The sequence below is a fragment of the Ptychodera flava genome, chromosome 12 (genome assembly GCF_041260155.1).
Source record: "Ptychodera flava strain L36383 chromosome 12, AS_Pfla_20210202, whole genome shotgun sequence".
NCBI classification, from domain to species: Eukaryota; Metazoa; Hemichordata; class Enteropneusta; family Ptychoderidae; genus Ptychodera; species Ptychodera flava.
The window spans coordinates 30,085,827-30,104,987 of NC_091939.1; the positions used below are offsets into that span (position 1 = coordinate 30,085,827).

General features: G+C 36.6%; 2 protein-coding genes across 3 annotated transcripts; one reads left to right on the forward strand and one right to left on the reverse strand.

The window, feature by feature from the left end:
* Nucleotides 1–4,031: 4,031 nt before the first annotated feature.
* Nucleotides 4,032–15,819, reverse strand: LOC139145582 (putative phospholipase B-like 2). Of its 2 annotated transcripts, XR_011554964.1 has the most exons (12): nucleotides 15,578–15,819; nucleotides 14,804–15,047; nucleotides 13,850–13,944; nucleotides 12,853–13,070; nucleotides 11,668–11,753; nucleotides 10,901–11,061; nucleotides 10,241–10,333; nucleotides 9,868–9,939; nucleotides 9,363–9,515; nucleotides 8,401–8,560; nucleotides 6,111–7,018; nucleotides 4,032–4,887 (listed from the first exon to the last, which is right to left on the reverse strand). XR_011554964.1 is itself a non-coding variant. In XM_070716830.1 (11 exons), exons 1-11 carry the CDS (start codon nucleotides 15,772–15,774, stop codon nucleotides 6,851–6,853), a joined length of 1,647 nt encoding a protein of 548 aa, XP_070572931.1. In that variant the 5' UTR covers nucleotides 15,775–15,819; the 3' UTR covers nucleotides 5,710–6,850. The 2 variants fall into 2 exon arrangements, 1 of the variants encoding a protein (XP_070572931.1); XM_070716830.1 differs by lacking the exon at nucleotides 4,032–4,887 and having other exon boundaries at nucleotides 5,710–7,018.
* Nucleotides 15,820–16,011: 192 nt separating this feature from the next.
* LOC139145583 (uncharacterized) lies at nucleotides 16,012–19,087 on the forward strand. Its single transcript, XM_070716831.1, has one exon. It carries the CDS (start codon nucleotides 16,739–16,741, stop codon nucleotides 17,774–17,776), a length of 1,038 nt encoding a protein of 345 aa, XP_070572932.1. The 5' UTR covers nucleotides 16,012–16,738; the 3' UTR covers nucleotides 17,777–19,087.
* The last annotated feature ends 74 nt before the right edge of the window (nucleotides 19,088–19,161 follow it).

Consider the following 19,161-nt stretch of genomic DNA (forward strand, 5'->3'; position numbering starts at 1 on the left):
GAGTTATAACTGGCATGATTAGAAATTGAATATGTAGACATCTAAAACAACGAACAGGAAAAACATTTCTGGTTGTTCAAATCTGTGCAGGTAATGCTTTTATGATTTGTAAGTATAAGTGACTTTTTTGTCTCTAGAATTTGCGTCATATTTCATTGAGACAAAAGATCAATAAAACTTACCCTCCTATCTTCTTCGGCCAGGAGACGAAACTCTAACGTTAACCACGGGGCCTCCTCCATTCGATCAAAAGTGGTTAAACTGAGCTCTTTAACCTTTTTCTTCATGAACTTCTGTCAAGTTAGATGATACACAAAGAATAATAATCAAAGCAGTAAACATTGTACTGTATTGAAACCAACGCGAGAATGAATAAACGGTCATGACCATTTATTCATTTCGCGATGGTTTCATTTAATTTGCCTAAAACCAGGATCGAATATAAGCTTATACATGGTCACCCATTCATTCAGTATCTTTCAACATGTCAAACAATATAAGTAGTATCTCGTATCAAACAAAATTCTTTAAAAATGGCCGACTTTGTCCCTTTAAAGGTTTGTTCTATGGTATGCGACGAGAGATTAGTACTTTCCTTCTTCGATAACTTCATCCTACATGGGTAAATTATTTCAACATTCCTCTTCCGCCAACGTTGAAAACTGCCACGTCCTGTTTTAATCTTAACTTTACCACTGTAAAGCACATCTCCTGACTGCAAGGAAAACAGAGGAAATTTTATTTTTTTCCTCATAATTCTCCAAAATATGAAGTTATCGGTAAGTTTTTATGGTTGTATGGACGAAGAAAAGATGTCAAGAGTTGCTGTTATTTGAATTGGTTTCACTTCATAGACTGTGTGTGTACCTTTTATAAGTAACTCGGTACAAATCAAAATTTGTCATGATGGCGATCTCCTAAAATATCGGGTGAGAAAATTTCTCAGTTTTATCCTTTCAAATGCAAAGTCGTTCTGCATTTTAAAACTCCAGATTCACAGAAAGTAAAGTAAAGTTTCTTTGGGCGATTTGATAATAGAGTGGTCCTCGTTCCTTGAGTAAATCTCGGTGAAGTACACGCACAGAGTCGTTTACCGGTTCCCGGAAAGAAAGAGTGATGCGGATAGTGAATAACATGTCACAGTCAGGTATTCACCTGTTGTATAATAAACGATGGAACCCCGAGACACATTTAATCGAATGTACCACAGCAATGATAATTATAAGAAAGAAGGAAAGTTTCCCGAGGCATACCTGGTAAAGGTTGGCAAACTTGCCAGAGTTATCATCTACCGAGGCACTGTCCGTCATTTTGACTTACGATGAGTGAATAAGTAGTTAACCATCAAATTGAAATCGGGAAAGATTTTTTGTTGAAAACAAGGACAATGTCTTTGACCAAAAGAGGGACGTTCGTGAAAAATATAAGTATTGTAAAAGTCGGCACAAAGTTGAGTTGAGAACTTTAGAATTTCGATTGCTTTCGCTTGTCGTCACGATGGTAGTGACGTATATAGCGCGTTCGCAGAATCTTATTGGACGAAATTTCTATTGGCGTGAGTTTCTGAAACGTTCATTGGCTGACAGTTCGGGGTGTATATCGTGGCACAAACCATTCGAGGTAGCGGTTTTTGCATGTAATTCTGGAGGAAATATCCCACAGAAAGGGTGAGGCAGGTAACTATTGCGACTATATTTACAGCATTTTGATCATATCTATATTATGTTCACTCGGAAAACCCAAGAGGATTCATAGCGGAACAATTGAAATTTGTTCGTAGAATGTGAGGTACACGTCAACACAGCATAGCATTTGGAGGTTGGAGTGGCAGTGCATTTGTACTCGTATATCTATCCAAGATGATTTTCGAAGAAGTATACAATGTAAATGTCAAGCTGACCAAACTTATGGACAGTGGAAGGGTTTCACTTGCACAGAATTGCGATGTGAAAATACAGAGTTCCATTCGAAATGTACTTTTTATGTGAGTGATCCAGGACAATAAAATCATAATTGAAATCCTTAGTCGTCAACTTTTCATCTCTACCTGTGTAATGCCCAATGTCATTGTTGACATCCGAATTTCAACGCAGATAAGAATTAATTTGATACGTTCAGGGAACAGAACCAGTACCGGCAGCAATTTTTTTTTTCCGCAAGAGGTTGTTGCAAAAAAGCGAAGGACGCATTGAGTGCCACACAAAGAAAATCTAACGCTAATGAAAAGGTTAGTTTTGATTGAAGGCAGCAGATGAGAGTGCATGCATCGGTCTTCTTGTCATGAAACTACACCTATATCTTCTTACCTCGCGTCTCATGAATGTGGCTCCGTATACATTCATTACAGTGAAATGTATTCTAAAGTGTATTCTTTAACTTTCCGTTTTTCCTGTCGTTTTTATTCTTTACATATATTGTCAAGTATTATGGGTCGATGGCCTAAGAGTACTGAATAAAAACAATTGATATATAAAAATTCTCAAAAATGTTAGATGCCCTATATCTGAATGTTGCAATATTACAAATTACTCATTAAAAACAAGTGAATAACTAAAAAAGAAAAGGAGATGAGCTCATATTTGCTGATCAAACAGACCTTACAACGAAATCCAATTATCCCAAATTAGTTCCAATCGTGTTATATAGAGAATAATAATGTAAAGCCATTGAATAGGATGCTGAAAGGAATCATTTACGGAACAGGTGCGCCAACTGGTGAATTTTGTCAATTTTACAAAATCATCACAAAATATGTTTCAAAGGCTGACATTATGGGGAAAATATACCCTCCCATTGAATTTTGATTGCCCACTGCCCTCCAGTATCTATGGTCATCCCGCTCACCACTTCCCACAACCGTTCAGGCTCCCCACTGCCCTCCTCCCACCATTGAAATTCCCCATTACCCACTAAATGTACATATTCCAACATGTACATTTCATTTATACAACTATATATCTATCACCCAGTATGCGTTCGTTCAAAGCATGGGATGCAAATAGCAACAACATACATCGTGTTCAGTGTAAAGCTACCGGACTGCTAGACTGACTGTCCGGAGTCCCTTGGTTCTTCTCGGACATATACAGCAACATATTTATCGTTTCAACCTATGTGCATTGCTCCCCTCTATGGTTAATCATCCCTGACATTCTATCATCCCTGACATTCCCTCCCTCCACCTACTTTCCGATACCCATTGCCAGAAACTTTCTTCCACTGTTAAAATTTAATTCCTTCCCCGCCCACTGTAAATATAAACTTTTCTCCCCACCTGCTGATCAGTTTTTAAATTTGTCCGCGCGCTGAAAAGCTGCACACGAACAACTTTTTTGACAAAAAACTTCGTTGGCAACACCTGATATACACACACACACACACACACACACATATTTTATTTATATATATATATATATATATATATATATATATATATATATATATATATATATATATATATATATATATATATATATATACACACATACACAGATACATACATATGCACCTTTGTAGGTATGCACATACAGACACACGAAAAAAACATACATAAAATGTGATTTTGAAATGGCTTATTCCATCTTTCTTGTGAAGTTTTTCAATCTAGTGGTTTGTTTTGAATTTCATTTTATGCCAGTGTCACGTATGTGTACACGGCTAAATAAATATTTGATTTACATGCATACATACATACATACATACATACATACATACATACATACATACATACAAAGTACATAATACATACTTGTTTTGTTTATTACACTGTGCTGTTGCATTGTGCATTGAGCACTGTAACACATACTATAACACTGAGCATGTTATGATGGCAGGGGGTCATATCATAGAAATTGATGGGTGGAGAGGGGTACTTATTCAAAATGTCTGAATTTTCAACGTAATTCTCCCTCCAATTAAGTAATGACAGTTCCCTATCTGATAGCTGAAGCATCATGTGCATCTATTGCTGTCTTTCATTTTCTGTGAGGGGAAAAAGTGAGGTGCTATTAAAAAAAAACACTAGATACCCATTTGGCATATGAAATAGCATGAAAGAGAAAATGACTTTAATGCAGTGGCAGAGAAATTTGCAGGCGAATTTTGAAGAAACATTTGATAAAAATTTACAATGATTGAAAAAATGAAAAAACATAAAATACATATCTATGGCAACATAAAATATGGCAAGTACTGCATAAGAAGCAAAGAAGGAACTGGAAATCAAAAAATGAATGACAATAAAAGCAAATAAAATAAAACTAAAAAGAGGTCTAGCTGCCAATTTTGCTAAAAATTGTATTGCAAAGTTTATTCCGATACAGATAAATTTGAACTCTGTGAGGTTTTAATTCCAGAATTATTGATTGCATTGTGTTTCGGAGCAGTCAGCTGTTATGCAGTCAGCTGTTGTGAGCATAAGCATTCCATCGACAGTCTAGTTGTTCAATGTTCCATCACAGTAAATCAAGTTGTCTTGTCTCAATGTTTATCACACAGAAGAATACATCTACAATGGGAAGGCTTTTTGCTGCACTTCAAATATTCAACAACAAAAGCTATTGAAGTCAAGGCATTTCCAAATAGTTCAAATACAGTGCAAAATAATTAAAATCTTGCAAACTAGCTGTGGAATATTGACTGGTGGATTCTGTTCAAAACAGTTCAAACAACAACCACTGCAGCATATAACTAAAAGCATGAAAACATGCGACACAATACAAACACCAACATCTTGATAAAGAATAACAGGAAAAAATTTCATTTCAAAGTTCAAAGTTCATTTCAAACAAAAGAAGAGCATAACACTTGTAAATGCATCAGGGTTATTTTATATGATGTTTCTATAGTAAATGTCAATTGAATTCAAAAATGGAAATAAAATTAAGAGTTCTACTGCCAGGCACACGACGTCTTTTAAAATCACTTGTCTGTAATTTTAATGTTGAAACATGCATTTTATTAAAATCTGTGCAAACGGAAATCGTGCGGGCAGCTATTGAGGCATACAGTGAACAGTGCCCCGTGCACGGCTGTGGCCGCTTAGCTCAACTGTTAACGTTACTAATTTTATACAAATGGCGAATTTTAAAATTACTTGTCTACAATTTTATTGTTGAAACATACATTTTATTGATAACTGTGCGAACAGAAATCATGCAGGCAGCTTTTGAGACATACAGTGAGCAGCGCCCAGAACACGGCTGTGGCCGCTCGGCTGTCTTGTACACATTACTCTAAAGGTACGAAACTATTTGGAAAATTATTTTTAAATTGGACAAAATTAACGGTTATTGGCCATCCTCGAGATTCAAACTTCAACATAATCAAGGGGATACTTACAATAATCGATCGATCGGCTTCCTAACTTGTAAAGTTAACATCGGCCCTAACTACGGCTGATAATTAGCGCAATGTTTTTTTACAGACAAGTCCCCTGCCAGCGCCATTTTCAAAGTGTGCAGCTTGAAGTTGACGCATGCGCATACTTTCCTTTTAAACCAATACGTCATTGTTATTCGTACTGAGGAATAGCCTTCAAACTGGCAGTGTCACGGGAGTTGTCCGCAGGTGAAATTTAGCGACTTACCATCAATTACATAGCCCGGTGCAGTTTTTGTGTTTCAAGAACCCAGTCGATCGATTTGGTACCACGCATGCGACAACACAGAGAAGTTTAAATCCCCAGGGTTGCCAACAACGTTTTATTTTACGGATTTTATTTAAATTATTTTCCAAATAGTTTCATACCTTTAGAGCTTAGAGTAGTGTACAAGATAGCCGAGCGGCCACAGCCGTGTTCTGGGCGCTGCTCACAGTATGTCTCAAAAGCTGTCCGCATGATTTCTGTTTGCACAGTTATTAATAAAATGCATGTTTCACCATTCAATTACAGACAAGTGGTTTTAAAATTGGCCGAGTGTATACTCTATAAGTAACAGCAGAGCTAAACGGCCACAGCCGTGCACTGCACTGTAGTGTAGTGATGGGCACTGTTCACTGTATGCCTCAAAATCTGGCCGCACGATTTCCGTTTGCACATTTGTTAATAAAATGCATGTTTCAACATTAAAAATTCAGATAATTGATTTTAAAATTCGTCGTGCGCCTATGTTCTACTGTAAAGACATCAAATAGCTTGATATTAATCTGTGTACAAAGGGACTGAGTATTAAAAATGCAGATTTTTTTATGTTAAAATTAGTTAATTATCAATATTTATGTCTATCAAGACATTCTAATTTTTGAAAGACTTCTATACTGTGTCCTTTTCCTGAGTATGAAACTGAAAGTAGACATATTGAAGTACAGAACCCGTAACATCACCCGTTTTCACCTAAATTAGGTAAGACGAAGTGAAAGGTATCTTTCGATTGTAAGGATTAATTGCAGTAGCAAGAATGGGTGAAATATACTACTTTTAAATGTTGCCTGAAAACAAACTGTAACAATTTTAAAGTGGCATAGGTGCCATGACGTGACATAAAATGGCCATAACTCTAACTGATATCAGCCTTGTGTTATAAAAGTCCTATGTTTGTAACAGTGCCAAAAAGAGCCCACTTAAGAGGAAAGAAACAAATCATGACATACATTCAGTTTTGGATATAGGGATGTTTCCATTCACTATTCATGTACTGCAAATATTCTCACTTTCATGTACCGCGTGTGCACTTAAATTGAATGTGTCTCACAATTTGTCTAAAGAATATGAGATACACATACTGAGTCTGTTGACAAAATATGGTGGAGTGTTACATGTAAGAGTTTTAAGATAGGCATTAGAATAATAATGAAACCAAGAAATGTGTAAAAGCTTGAAGATTTCTTCATTGAAAAGCATCTTTTTTCCTCAATTCCACTTCACGAGCACTTGTTCAAAGTCAAATCTGTCAGGCTGGCCGAGATGTGACTGATTGTTGAAGCCTGATGTACTCCACTGGAACACCGGCTGTTGGTCGTGAGTCGGTCCACAGATTGCAATCATGGAGAAATCCTTGTGCATTGCCATGTTGGTTACCTGTAGGAATGAAACACATCATCCAAGTGTGACTAAAAATAGCTCTAGCTTATCCAGGAAAGAAATACAACGAATGTGTACAATGAGTTATCAAATTTACTTGATTCTATGTATAAGTAACGATGACATAACATTTCAGTTTAGAGATACAACCCCATAAACTGGTTACTTTTTAACAAAACTTAGTGATAGCAAGGGAAAGATTACAAATTGTTGCCTGCATAAGAGATGGTGCACATGAAAATCATATTGATTATATCCGAGGCGGAGGCAAGAGTATCATCATCAATATTACTATCATGAGTACAAGACTGAGGCTAAGTACAAATTAAAAAATACCCTGGTGATTAAGTGTTATGTATTGATTTTATTAGATGAAGTATCCCCAAAAGCATAGAATGTAGTCACAGTCGATGAAAGGATATGGGAGGGGGGGGAGGGTTGTACACCTTGCAGTTCTCTTGCTTTCCCAAGAAGGTTCACAAGGAAACTGAGACACGCAAAGACACACTTCTCATACACTCAAAGTCGTGAGTTTTATTCGTATAATTAACATATATGCGGTGTCTAATCATGTTACTGCAAACTAGCAGGATAGATAAACTCAGTAACTATGGAAATGCACACCAAATGGTTGCACTGTTGCAATTTCTCTATAACTAGGTTTGCTTTCCAACAGGATCACCACTGTGAACCACAAACTCAATTTCTCAATCACTAAACCTGAAATTGATGGCCAACAATTTACCAAGATGGAGACAATGTTGTTTGCGACTAATCTTGTTCACTTATTTTACACTTTCAATGAAATATTGTTTAATTCAGCTGGAATTACCATAACTCTGCGTACTTGTCTGAAGTCATCACTATACAAAATATACTCAAATAGTGCACTTTGATTTGCTATGCACAGAAACAATGGGTAGTATGGCAAAAGCACAACATGGCAGCAATCTAAATCACTGCATGCAACATGATTGTACCTCTCAAGCCATGTTATATCACTTTTTTCTGTTTCATCACAAGAATGAGTTGAAGCCAATCATGATGTCTGGATAATATGTGAGGTGTAATAAACACATATGAATAGTTTTCTGTGCATTATCTATAAAGTGGATTAACTTTACATGGAATCACCATCACACCAAAAGTCAACTCAAATAAAAGTGTGTGTAAATTCAGAACAAACACTGGAATCACTCATGAACAATGAACATAATGTAAGTGTTCTATAAGTTTGGGCAATTGAAAACTGTAATCAGAGTCCAGCAGATAAACGATGGGAACTTAATGTATTTGTAACCAATGGTTCTATGAGTACCGTACTTTTACACTCTAGCAAAATTTAGTTGTATATTTGGGACAATGTGAGTAAAAAATACCTTCATATCAGTTCCTCCATGGCTCCTATTGCCTAGTGTAGAGAATGGATAGGTACCATTGGCTGGGTTCAGGTCTGATCTGGCTGATATAGCATTCTCACCACTGTATGGCGGTGTACAATTACACTTGGACAATTCATCATGTTGAAAATCGTTGTATCTGGAAAACAAAAACAAAGTAAATGGGTAAATTTATCAAGAGAGGGCACACGGATGTGGTACAGAACCAGGACAAAGAGTTCTTAATAGCGTCCAAATTTACACCAAATAATATACAGCTTTCACATCACACGGCTTGAACTGTAAAATCTTACAGGCTGTTCATGGTTTTGTATCCATTTTGAAAGCACAAATAGAAAAGTGAACAGCAATGTGGGAACAGTGACCCTCCATAAAACTTTGACTTGATCTCATCAAATGTTAGTTCTCTGTGTTTCTACTGAGTAATATCTTATCAAGTCCTCATATACACCCATTAAAGCCCCAGTGCTGCTAACTTTTGATGAAAATTTAACCATTTTTATTTTGAATGTGAACCATAATTCCTTGTTCTTCTCCCCAAAGAATGTTGATATACACAGTATCCAGCTTGTCAACTCTGCCCCTATGGTTGTAAAGTGCATTTTTATTGTTGAAAACTGACTTCTGGTCCGGACTAGAATTCAAATATAAACAATATTCATGCATTTTACAAATATAGACGCTAAGTTAACAAGCTAAATAGTGGGTGTTTCAACATTCTTTGGGGAGTAGAATAAAAAGTTGCAATTGATTTATAAAATAAAAATAACGAAAAAACCATCGAAAGTTAGCAGCACTGGGGCTTTAATAGTACCAAAGATAGAATTTAGTTGATAAGACACATGCAACAACATTGTTTCTAGAAATTTGCAAAACTTTGCTCTCCATGTCACTGTACACATCATTCTCTGGTACTGTATATCTACGGAATTCAGACATACCTCATCAGCTTGATCATGGACTTCATATCCGTCACTTGGCTTTGATTTCTAAGGAACATCAAGGCTCTGGGAGTTTTCTCATACGTAAACCAGTCACCATACTTGGCAACCTTGGCTGGCAGACCACTGGCATTGAAGATTTCCTTGAAGTACCTGTTGTACATGTACGCAATTTTAACATTTAAATTGCAATATTCTAACAAAATTTTCACTTGATTCAAGTCATGAAATTAGCCTGTAAGACTTCTAAAGTATGACCATACATTTTGATTTTCAAAAGTATTATCACCCTAATAAAACTCCCATATTTACTGTGAACTGAGTCTCACCAAGATACCCTCCTATTGGATACTGGTAAACTAAACCTTGTGAATTCTTCTCTTTCATCAAAAACAATTGTTTTTTGGTACAAAAGCACAAAAATATTAAAACGTTTCATCCCTATTTACATGGAAAAGTATTTTGTGAGCGCTTGAAGGTAGTAGTAGTAGTAATTTTTACATACGGAACATTATAACTTGGCCAATAGGACTGGCCAGTCAACACATCTGTCTTGTCTTCTGCTACAACTAATCCACTGTAGACGAATGAAAGAATAGTAGAACATTATTTCAAAGTCCTCTGTAAGTATGTTGTTAGAATGGAAAAGACAGATTAAAGTGAAGTACAAAGATATGTGTATCCATGACGAAAATCCCCTCTTTGTCATTCATCTTAAAAGATACATATATAAACTGAAACTGTCTTGTTAAAACTGTCAAGATGGTAAGAAGAATAAAATAGGCAAGGCCAATTTAATGTTGATGAAATCTGAGAGCTATACGAGAACTGATGGAACTATGAAGGCAACCAGAGCATTTCACTCAAAGGGAACTTACGGAAGTTGTTCCAATATGACAAGGAGGCCAGTCTTTGGAGTCTGATGAGGAACAAAGCGATTGTAATCTACAACCATCCACTGATTATTGTACCTGTGTGTAATGACGCATACAAACTGAAATGAACACCAATATTTACCTGTATGAGAACTACCCTATCATGAGAATAAATTACACTTTTATTGTGTATTCATAAAGTTCTGTTACATGTTGAATATTTACATGCAAACATTTTTAAATTCTTCTACTTTTGCATATGCTGAATCTTGCACTGTATATGCAAACAAGATCTTTATTGTTAAACCTTCAATACATAATGAAAATGCATGTCTAAATCCAACCATCTGATTGGCTAAAGTCAGAATTCATATTTTCAATCAGAAGACATGAGTCGTGAATAGTCAATTAGAAACTGAAAATTACAGACTTTAATTAGCCAGTGGCATAATAATAATGTCATCTGCAGAGTATCTGAAAAATCTAACAATTTTCAATATTAAGGAAATTCAATACTTGCAGCCGCATGTCAATTTTCATTTCTTTTCACTCGATCAACTTAGCATACTTGCAAGAAAGCACTTCAAAATCACTTCAAAATGAGTTTCAAACATGAATTGTGGTGAGTGAGGCAATTAAATTATCTCTTCCCAGTAAACCTACGTTCCACTGTTGTATTTCCTGAAGATATCCGCCCACATCATGGCATCCTTGGCTAATCTGTTGGCAATGATATTCCGGAGCCACTCCAGCAGCTGGCCTTCAGGCTGCACGTACTTCCAGAGTGCTGGGTTACTGTTTCCATTGGTGGTTTCCAAGGTTACCTGAAATGACCATCGGAAAAAAGACAAAGTTGGGTTCATTTTTTGGATCTGTGTCAACATGTCACCAGATATCTATACCTTGTTCTGTATCGCTATAGACCTGGTTTCCTATGACCGAAAGAAAGTTTCATATCAAAGTGTTTCACTTCAAGGTGAGAGAAAATTAGTCAGGATATAAAATACAGCATGACAGGAATATTCACCAATTACACATCTCTTGTGTTACATGTACATATTCTTTTTCCTGCTCTAAACTCTTAATATTTCACCACCAAGGTTTGGTCCAAACACATTTGTTTTTTAAATGTGCATCCAACCGTGAGTGTGTATGAGGAAATGGAGTGAAAATATTACAATAGAATTATGTTACTGATTTGCCGACAGCATTTGACACTGTTAGTTTCAAAGTTTCCAGTTTTCTTTGAACAGTTTTAAAAAAAGTTCTTGACTGACAAATTGTCGAAAATGCCAAATAATATATAGTTCATATTGGTCTTGAAGGTAAAAGTGCTAACTTTCACTCAGAAACCAAGACTGTTTTGCATGAGGTTTAATTTTACAGCAAATATCTTTAGCCCTGATTACAGAGATACCAATGCTCCTTACCAGACCAGATTCAATGATGTAGAAATCATCACCAGAAAACACCCTCCCTGGATTCGAAGAAAAGGAGCTGGTTCTCCCTGGCATCACTGAAATAAATAGAAATAAAGTGTAATTAGTGTTAGATGGCATACTACATATCAGGATGATGGGCCAGGGTATCTATCATTCGGACATTTTCCACTGACTATTAGGGATAGTGTTAGGGTATAGTGTTCAGACAGTGAGTGTCAAAGAAGGTAACTGTTATACTGCAACCTAGTATGCAAGCATCTATCACACTGTGACAGGAACTAATACATGTTGGCATTCGATAAAATGGTAGCTATCTGTGTTGCATTCTGCCAAATGTAAATAATTGGGCAAACTTCAGAATGAGAACTTCATTAAATTTGTAAATGCAGGAGCAAAGGTTAAAATCTGAGAACTAGTCTACAAATAACTTCATATTTATCTACTTCCTTCTTAAAATGTTGTAGTCACAGTTCTGTAGGGTGAATAATGGTTGTTATTAACAGTTAAATACCTGTCGTTTCAAACAAGTGACAAGTCACTGAACAGGCAATAGCAAGTTCAAATTTTCACAGATAGCAAAACATTAAAAATATCAAAAACACATTGGCAAAGTAAAAAGGACCTTGAGTTTATTCATTTGATACTTTGTTGCACTGTTTTTGTATGAATGCCATGCACAAAAACATTGACTCGATAATGACAAAGGTCAACTGAAATCAGAAAAGGTGAATATTTTTGGTCTGTATACGGACTGTAAGATTGCTTTGTTTAGGCCAAGTATACATTGAAATAGTACAATGATGCCTCAAAAATCTGACCAGGATTTCAATAATACATACTACCATCCATTCAGTACACATCCAGCCTGACCCAGTTATATTTACTGAATATATGGATTTCAAACTTTCCCAGTAACATTACATGAATGAACAATGTCCGGACCTCTTTCATTTTAAAAACCTTTCCTACACCAATTTTTTTGCTTCATCACAGGAAAAGCTTTCACAGAAATCTGCCAGTCCTTTGATCAAAATGACAAGGTCAATTTGACATGCTACCTTCTCAAGTCTTCCCATTGACTCAAGAAAATTTTGACATAAAGAAAATTTGTTATGTCTGCCAAAAAATCAAGTATTCAAAAATCTTAAAACATGAGGATAAACTTTAGCTTACATGATCCATCACTTTGATGATATCCAAAATCATATTTCTTCATGACTCTAAGCATTGACTGGTATGGTGACCAGGTAACATGGGAAACATACAGATCACTGTTGCCAGGTAACAGCTTGATGAGGGCTGAACATGAACCTGAGCCTAGAGGGCGCTTCAACTTGCCATTGGTGAGAGCTGACTCAAGGTCTTCCAAGTCACCATCTATCTGTAGCAGCCTGGGATTGACATATAATGGTAATATCCATAGTGTTAAAATCTGTGCATGTCTGGCTTTACATTACATATGTAACATATGAACTGAAGCTGGACTATTACATAATAGTTTCACATCTGAAATACATCTGAAATACATGTTTCACATCTGAAATACACGTAATAACTAGTTTTAGTTTCTGTTTTACTTTAGCAACTAAAAAGTACTTTTAGCACTAGTGATATTATCTATTATTTATTTATTTATTTTTTTATCATATAATTATTTATTGTCATTCAACAAGCATAAGTACGATACATGTCTAATGTCCAATTTACTCTAGGTGTTGTCTCAAACAAATATTTCTGAATTGTTCAAGTTTCTTGCCATACCATATTAACCCTTTGAGTTCTGTAATTTTTCCAACAAAAAGTTTATTGCAACATTTTACCAATGTTTATGAACATTTCTGTAATTTTTTTGATAATTTTGGACCAGATGGATATCACTTTTCAAAGGATACAGTTTATGATCAAAATTTTAGAAAAATTTGAAAAAAAATTGACAGGGCTAAGTATATTTTATAAAGTTGACAAAATTGACTTTAGCACTCAAGGGATTAAGTTCACGTAGGTCAATTCTTCAATCAAAAATCTCTTTTGTTTTTTCTGCTTAGCAATTCTTTACTGAAAGTTGCTATCAAAATCATTACAAAGGTGACATTTTCCTGTGTGCACATATCTCTATTTTCTCCTGCAGCTACACAGTACACATACATGTGACTCTTGGCATGGTACTTACAGAAAACCAAATGGTTCTACATCAATTCTTGGTTCTTTGATAGAGTTATGGAAGCCATCTTCTATTCCCATCAACTGTATCAATGTCAGATTGACCTGAAAAGATATTATCCATCTTCATCAGTGATCTAAAATATATCATTTTGAGTGGTTGTTAAGCAAATATCGGGGAGTTTCACCGACAAAATCCTCGCAACAGTCCAACTTATAGGAAGGAGAGATTCTTGTCAAAGAAAAATTTTATTATTTTGCGAAAAATCATGTCAAATATTTGCATTTCTTCACATATAATTTAGAGTTTTGAGACAAACATTTATAGCAGAAGTTTCACAAATTTGCTGATAGAGTCTGAATGAACTTGTAGAGGAAAATCTCGATTAAAAATCACTTTACACTGACATTTAGCTGATAGTTTCACAACACTTGTACTGTAACCCTTCCACCAAACCATTTGTTATTGATAGCGATTGTGGATCTTTTTCACAGGGAACTGGGGAGATCAGATTAATGGTATGGAGAGGGTACCAGTTACCTTGCACCTTTTCCAACCCACCCAGAACCAACTCGCCTGATATCAACTTGCCCAAAACCAATTTGTAATTTTTATGAGTACCTTGTCCTGACAAATCATCAAATCCAAATAATGTTTTATGATCTTGTTACTAAGTTATGATTATTTCTACTGCATATATTATATAGTTATTTAGAAAGTACAACAAAGCACTCACAAAAATACATAAAAATTTACGACACAAGATATACAGAATCTAAAAAACCAATATATTATTACTACATGTACATCTCAAACAATGGGCAAGTTGGTATTGGGTGACTTGGTATCAGGCAAGTTAGTTTTGTGTGAGTCGTTATCGAGTAGGTTGGAAAAGGTGCGAGTTAACAGTCATTCATATGGAGAATGTTGTCTACGTGATTTATTGTGACTATTTCAGATCACCTGGTGCCAGTAGTCATCATTGGGGTTTTCCTTGATTTGCTGAGTCATCCATTGCAAGTTGGCCTGCAGATACTTCTTCAACTTTGTACAATACTCAGAGGGCTGAACGCAAAATTCATAAACTGTGTTGACCCAATGATAATATATCAATGTCGATGACAGGTAACCTTCGATGAGTCCTGCTGCGTAAGCTTGAACACTGTCATCATACTTGGGATTGGTTGTTAAATTTAAGTGTGCCCATCTATAGAAAAAAGATAGTAAAATACACACTTGAAAATTTTTCGAGGGTTATGCTAGATTTTAAGACATGCTATCTATCTATGTTAAAATAATATCATTATGATTTAATTCTAGTACCCTGCTTCCTCTTTTCTCTTCTCAGAAATCATGTCTAAAAATTCGATCTAAAAGGTTTGATGTTTACGACACTGAAGCACTGGGCTGGCTGGACAACACCCCCTGACCATGACCCTTACCAAGTCAGCTGGTCAGTCTGGTCACACGTACACGTATCAGCTTTTGATTTCTAGTCAACACTGAGGAAGAAGCGAGATCTACCCCACACGATTTCTGACGATTCTGTTTGCATGCCAGCATGATGGAATAATTAACAAAATAAATGTGACCTGAGGAGTTATTTTTTTCATAGTCACTCTCGATCTCTTGAGCACTGATAGCCTTTCCTTAATCAACCGATATGTACCCGGCTGGATTGATGTTTGAGTGAGTCAGCTGACAGTGACGTGACCTAACTTTCCGTTTTGTTCTTACCCCGAGTTCTGGATATCGTCTGTAAAAGTGGCGAATGCTGTCGCGCTTTTGTCGTAAACGTCTACGATGACGAACGTCTTGGTCTTCTCGTCAAACGTTACACTCGCAACAGCCTGTTTCTGTGGCGGTGGAGGAGCCCGGCACAGGGAAACAAGAACAAGGAGAGCTACAGGTATCGTACTCCTTTGAATCGCCATCTCTGCAGTTGTGTTGTGGTACAGTAGCTTACAGTACGGAAGCTCGTCGGTCACGAGTGTGTCAGAGGTCAACAGGAAATAGCCTTTTTTTCTTATTCTATGATATGGCAATCTATTGCCTAAATTAGGAAGTTAACACTTATTTCATAAATTTCAAAAATATTGTTTTGCTATGAAGCAGTTGATAAGTCTTATACAAATCATAACAGAAGAGAAGAAGTGTCATGTGATATTGGGTCAAAGGGCAGAGTCCGATATCCTTGGTCTGCGAATTTGGACGCCTGCTAGTGAGACGGAAAATGTCTTAATCAGTAGCTTTTTCCGACGGACATGTCATTTAACAGCCTAACAAGGAGGACGACATCCCAACTTTAACAATCAAAACCTTACCACGGTATTCTCCGCTCTTATTTTGGAAGCTGCGCGTGAGTTTCGGTTCAATCGTACTCGATCACGATCATCAGACGAGGGGCCGGGTCGGCCGTGCCGTGCTAGTTGTAGGCGTTGAACTTGTGAATCCAGGAAATACATTACAATATCAACAAGGATTACAGAGGCGGACTACGAACAGCGATAAGTGTTTGCTTGTGTAAGTGTCGCTTTGGATATATTATGGAGTTTGTCGGAATGACATTGTGAATGCGACGCCAACTTTACCAGCCCGATGATGAGTCACTGTTATCATAAAGTAGATTAGTAAATGGCAATGGTGTTATGTTCTCTGTCACCATTTTTGACGTGTCCGGCATGTTTACTTGGCTCCAAAACCTGTTACGGCGAAATAAATTCTTAGAATAGACTCACTGTCATTGACTCAAAACTCACACAAGCCCAGAACGAAAGAAAATCCGCGTGAAATAGATTCTGACATCTATGAAAGGTCATTAGTATTAATTACAGCTAAAACAAAGATATGCACAGTTGGTTCACAGTTTATTTGACCGTGTCGTAACATACCGTCACAATGAGGTTGAACGAAAAGAATGTAGCGAACTATGCAACATGCAGCTCACCTGTAGACAAAGAAGGATGGCTGAACAAGAGAGGGGAGCTCAACAAGAGTTTTCAAAAACGTTGGTTTGTGCTGAAAGGAAATCTACTGTACTACTTCGATAAAAGAGGAGACAAGGAGCCAATTGGAGTCATCATACTGGAGGGAGCTACAGTGGAGCTAGCTGATGGAGACACATTTACATTTCATATCACTTTCCAAGGATACAGCACACGTACATATGTGATACAGGCTGACAACCATACAGAGATGACAGAATGGATGAGAGCCATCTCAATGGCAAACTATGACTACATGAAGTCAATGGTTGAGGAGCTGCAGAGGCAGTTTGATCAGATGACTCAATATGATTCTGAAGCTAACTTTGGTACAGGAGATGAAGACCTGCTGGGTGGTGCTACGGCAAGAAGGACAATTGCCACCTCAGCCCCTGCGGTTGCATTCAATCCTGCGTGCATTCAGAATGCTTTCCAGAAACCGTCGAGAACAACGTTTTACCTGGAAAATCAGTATGAGAGGGTAAAGACTCAGTGCCTTCCGAGGTCAACAGTGCCTCGGAATTATCCCGGAATGAGCGCCAATGAGGTGCTTGCCGCTGAACTGAAGCAAGGCCTTGATTTAGAAAATTTAGGGCTTGATGAGAATGAGCCACCACCTCCTGTTCCACCGAGATCAAGACCGAACCAGGCTACAATGTCGATGTTCTTTGACTCTAGCCCAATCAGTTTAATAAGCAAAAGTGATTCTCTTCCAAAGAGTGGGAGCCTGCCAAGAGTACAGAGCCAATCCACAGGTCATTCGGTTTTCCACGATCAATTGATCTACATCAGATCCTTCAGAGAGATGCACGAGGAATTCGGCGTGCTCATTGTAAAGAAGATCAGCGAATATCGATTAGCTCGAGATCAAAAACGAATGAAGAAACCGATGCCAGCTTTACCCACAGAAGATACTGATGTCAAAGAGGGGGTACTTATTGACCTGCACTAACTTCATACAGAAACAAAAGATTCAACTATTGCTGTTAACAATTGTTCTTGCAATTGAACATCCTCAAAAAGAAGGAAAATTTGCATAAACCAATCAAAACGAAGTCATCTATACATGAAGTAGTACTAAATATGAATGACTTTCACCTCTGTAAGATTGATGGTGGAGTAATGTTAAAAAGCAAAACAAAAAAGTTTTTGATTTTCCTGTCACCTGACCTTCCAAATTTTGAACATGCAAACCTTTAAATTTACAAATTCAAAACAAGCACAAAAATTGATAATCATACAACTCATAGGCAGACCTATTTTCCCAGAGGCATGTTAGAAGTAAGAAACATAGATACTGCTGAACTTGCTTTTGACTTATGAGATGACATGTAGATACCCTACTGTACTGCTAACACTTTGCTCAAACTTTCAAGCTCACTGCTGAAAAACTTATGTAGGTTTTACTCCATTGTAATACCACCTATGTGTACATATGAGACTTTCAAGACATCAAAAAAAAGTCAATTTAAATTTACTATTACAGTCAACACATACTATGTTGCTCATACTTCAGAAATCTGTAGAGTTCAGTTAATACCAGAGCACTATCCAAAGTAAAGATAGCTACCAGTATGACTTATTTCTACATCACATTTTTGTTACATACTTGTTATACAATATTGGGGAAAATGTCATTCATTTTTGTTCTTCTATTTCACTTTCTGTACAAAGTAGCATCACAAGACATTGAATTTTCACTCGTGTATTAACGGGAGAGTGTTGCCCCTTTTTGACCTTTTTGCTATCTAAAGAAAGCATTGAATACTTGCATGAAGTCACTGTGTACAAAATAATGATGGTTCATAATGGTAAAACTGTCAAAAATTACCTGTGCTGAATGCAAGCAGATGATTTCATTTGTGACCTCCAGATAATTACAAATAAACATTTCCATAATGTAAGGAAAAGCTGCTATTCTCACTCATTTATATGAAAGGCACTGCCAGTGAAAATTTCATTACAAAAGCTGGCATGAGGTCAAATGTTATATAACAGTTAATGTTAAGCCATTCATAGGGAAAGTTATACATGTGAATTATTGAACTTGATTGTCTGGCCATTAGCAGAGAGTTGAGGTTGTGCACAGTTGACCAGTATTTCAGCATTTTCAGGAACTCAAACTACACAAACTACTTCTAATATGAAAAATTCATAGAAAAAGTTAAAAAAAAGAGTGACTTCATCCCTTAAGGTAGTATGCACCTCGAAAGTGAAAGACTTAAACTTTTGCTCTAACTTTCCTCAAGGAATCTTTCAATCATTCTCTTTCAAAATAGGGGGTCACCGTGCAAATTTTGGTACTAGAGAAACAAATTACCCAAGATTTACCGATAT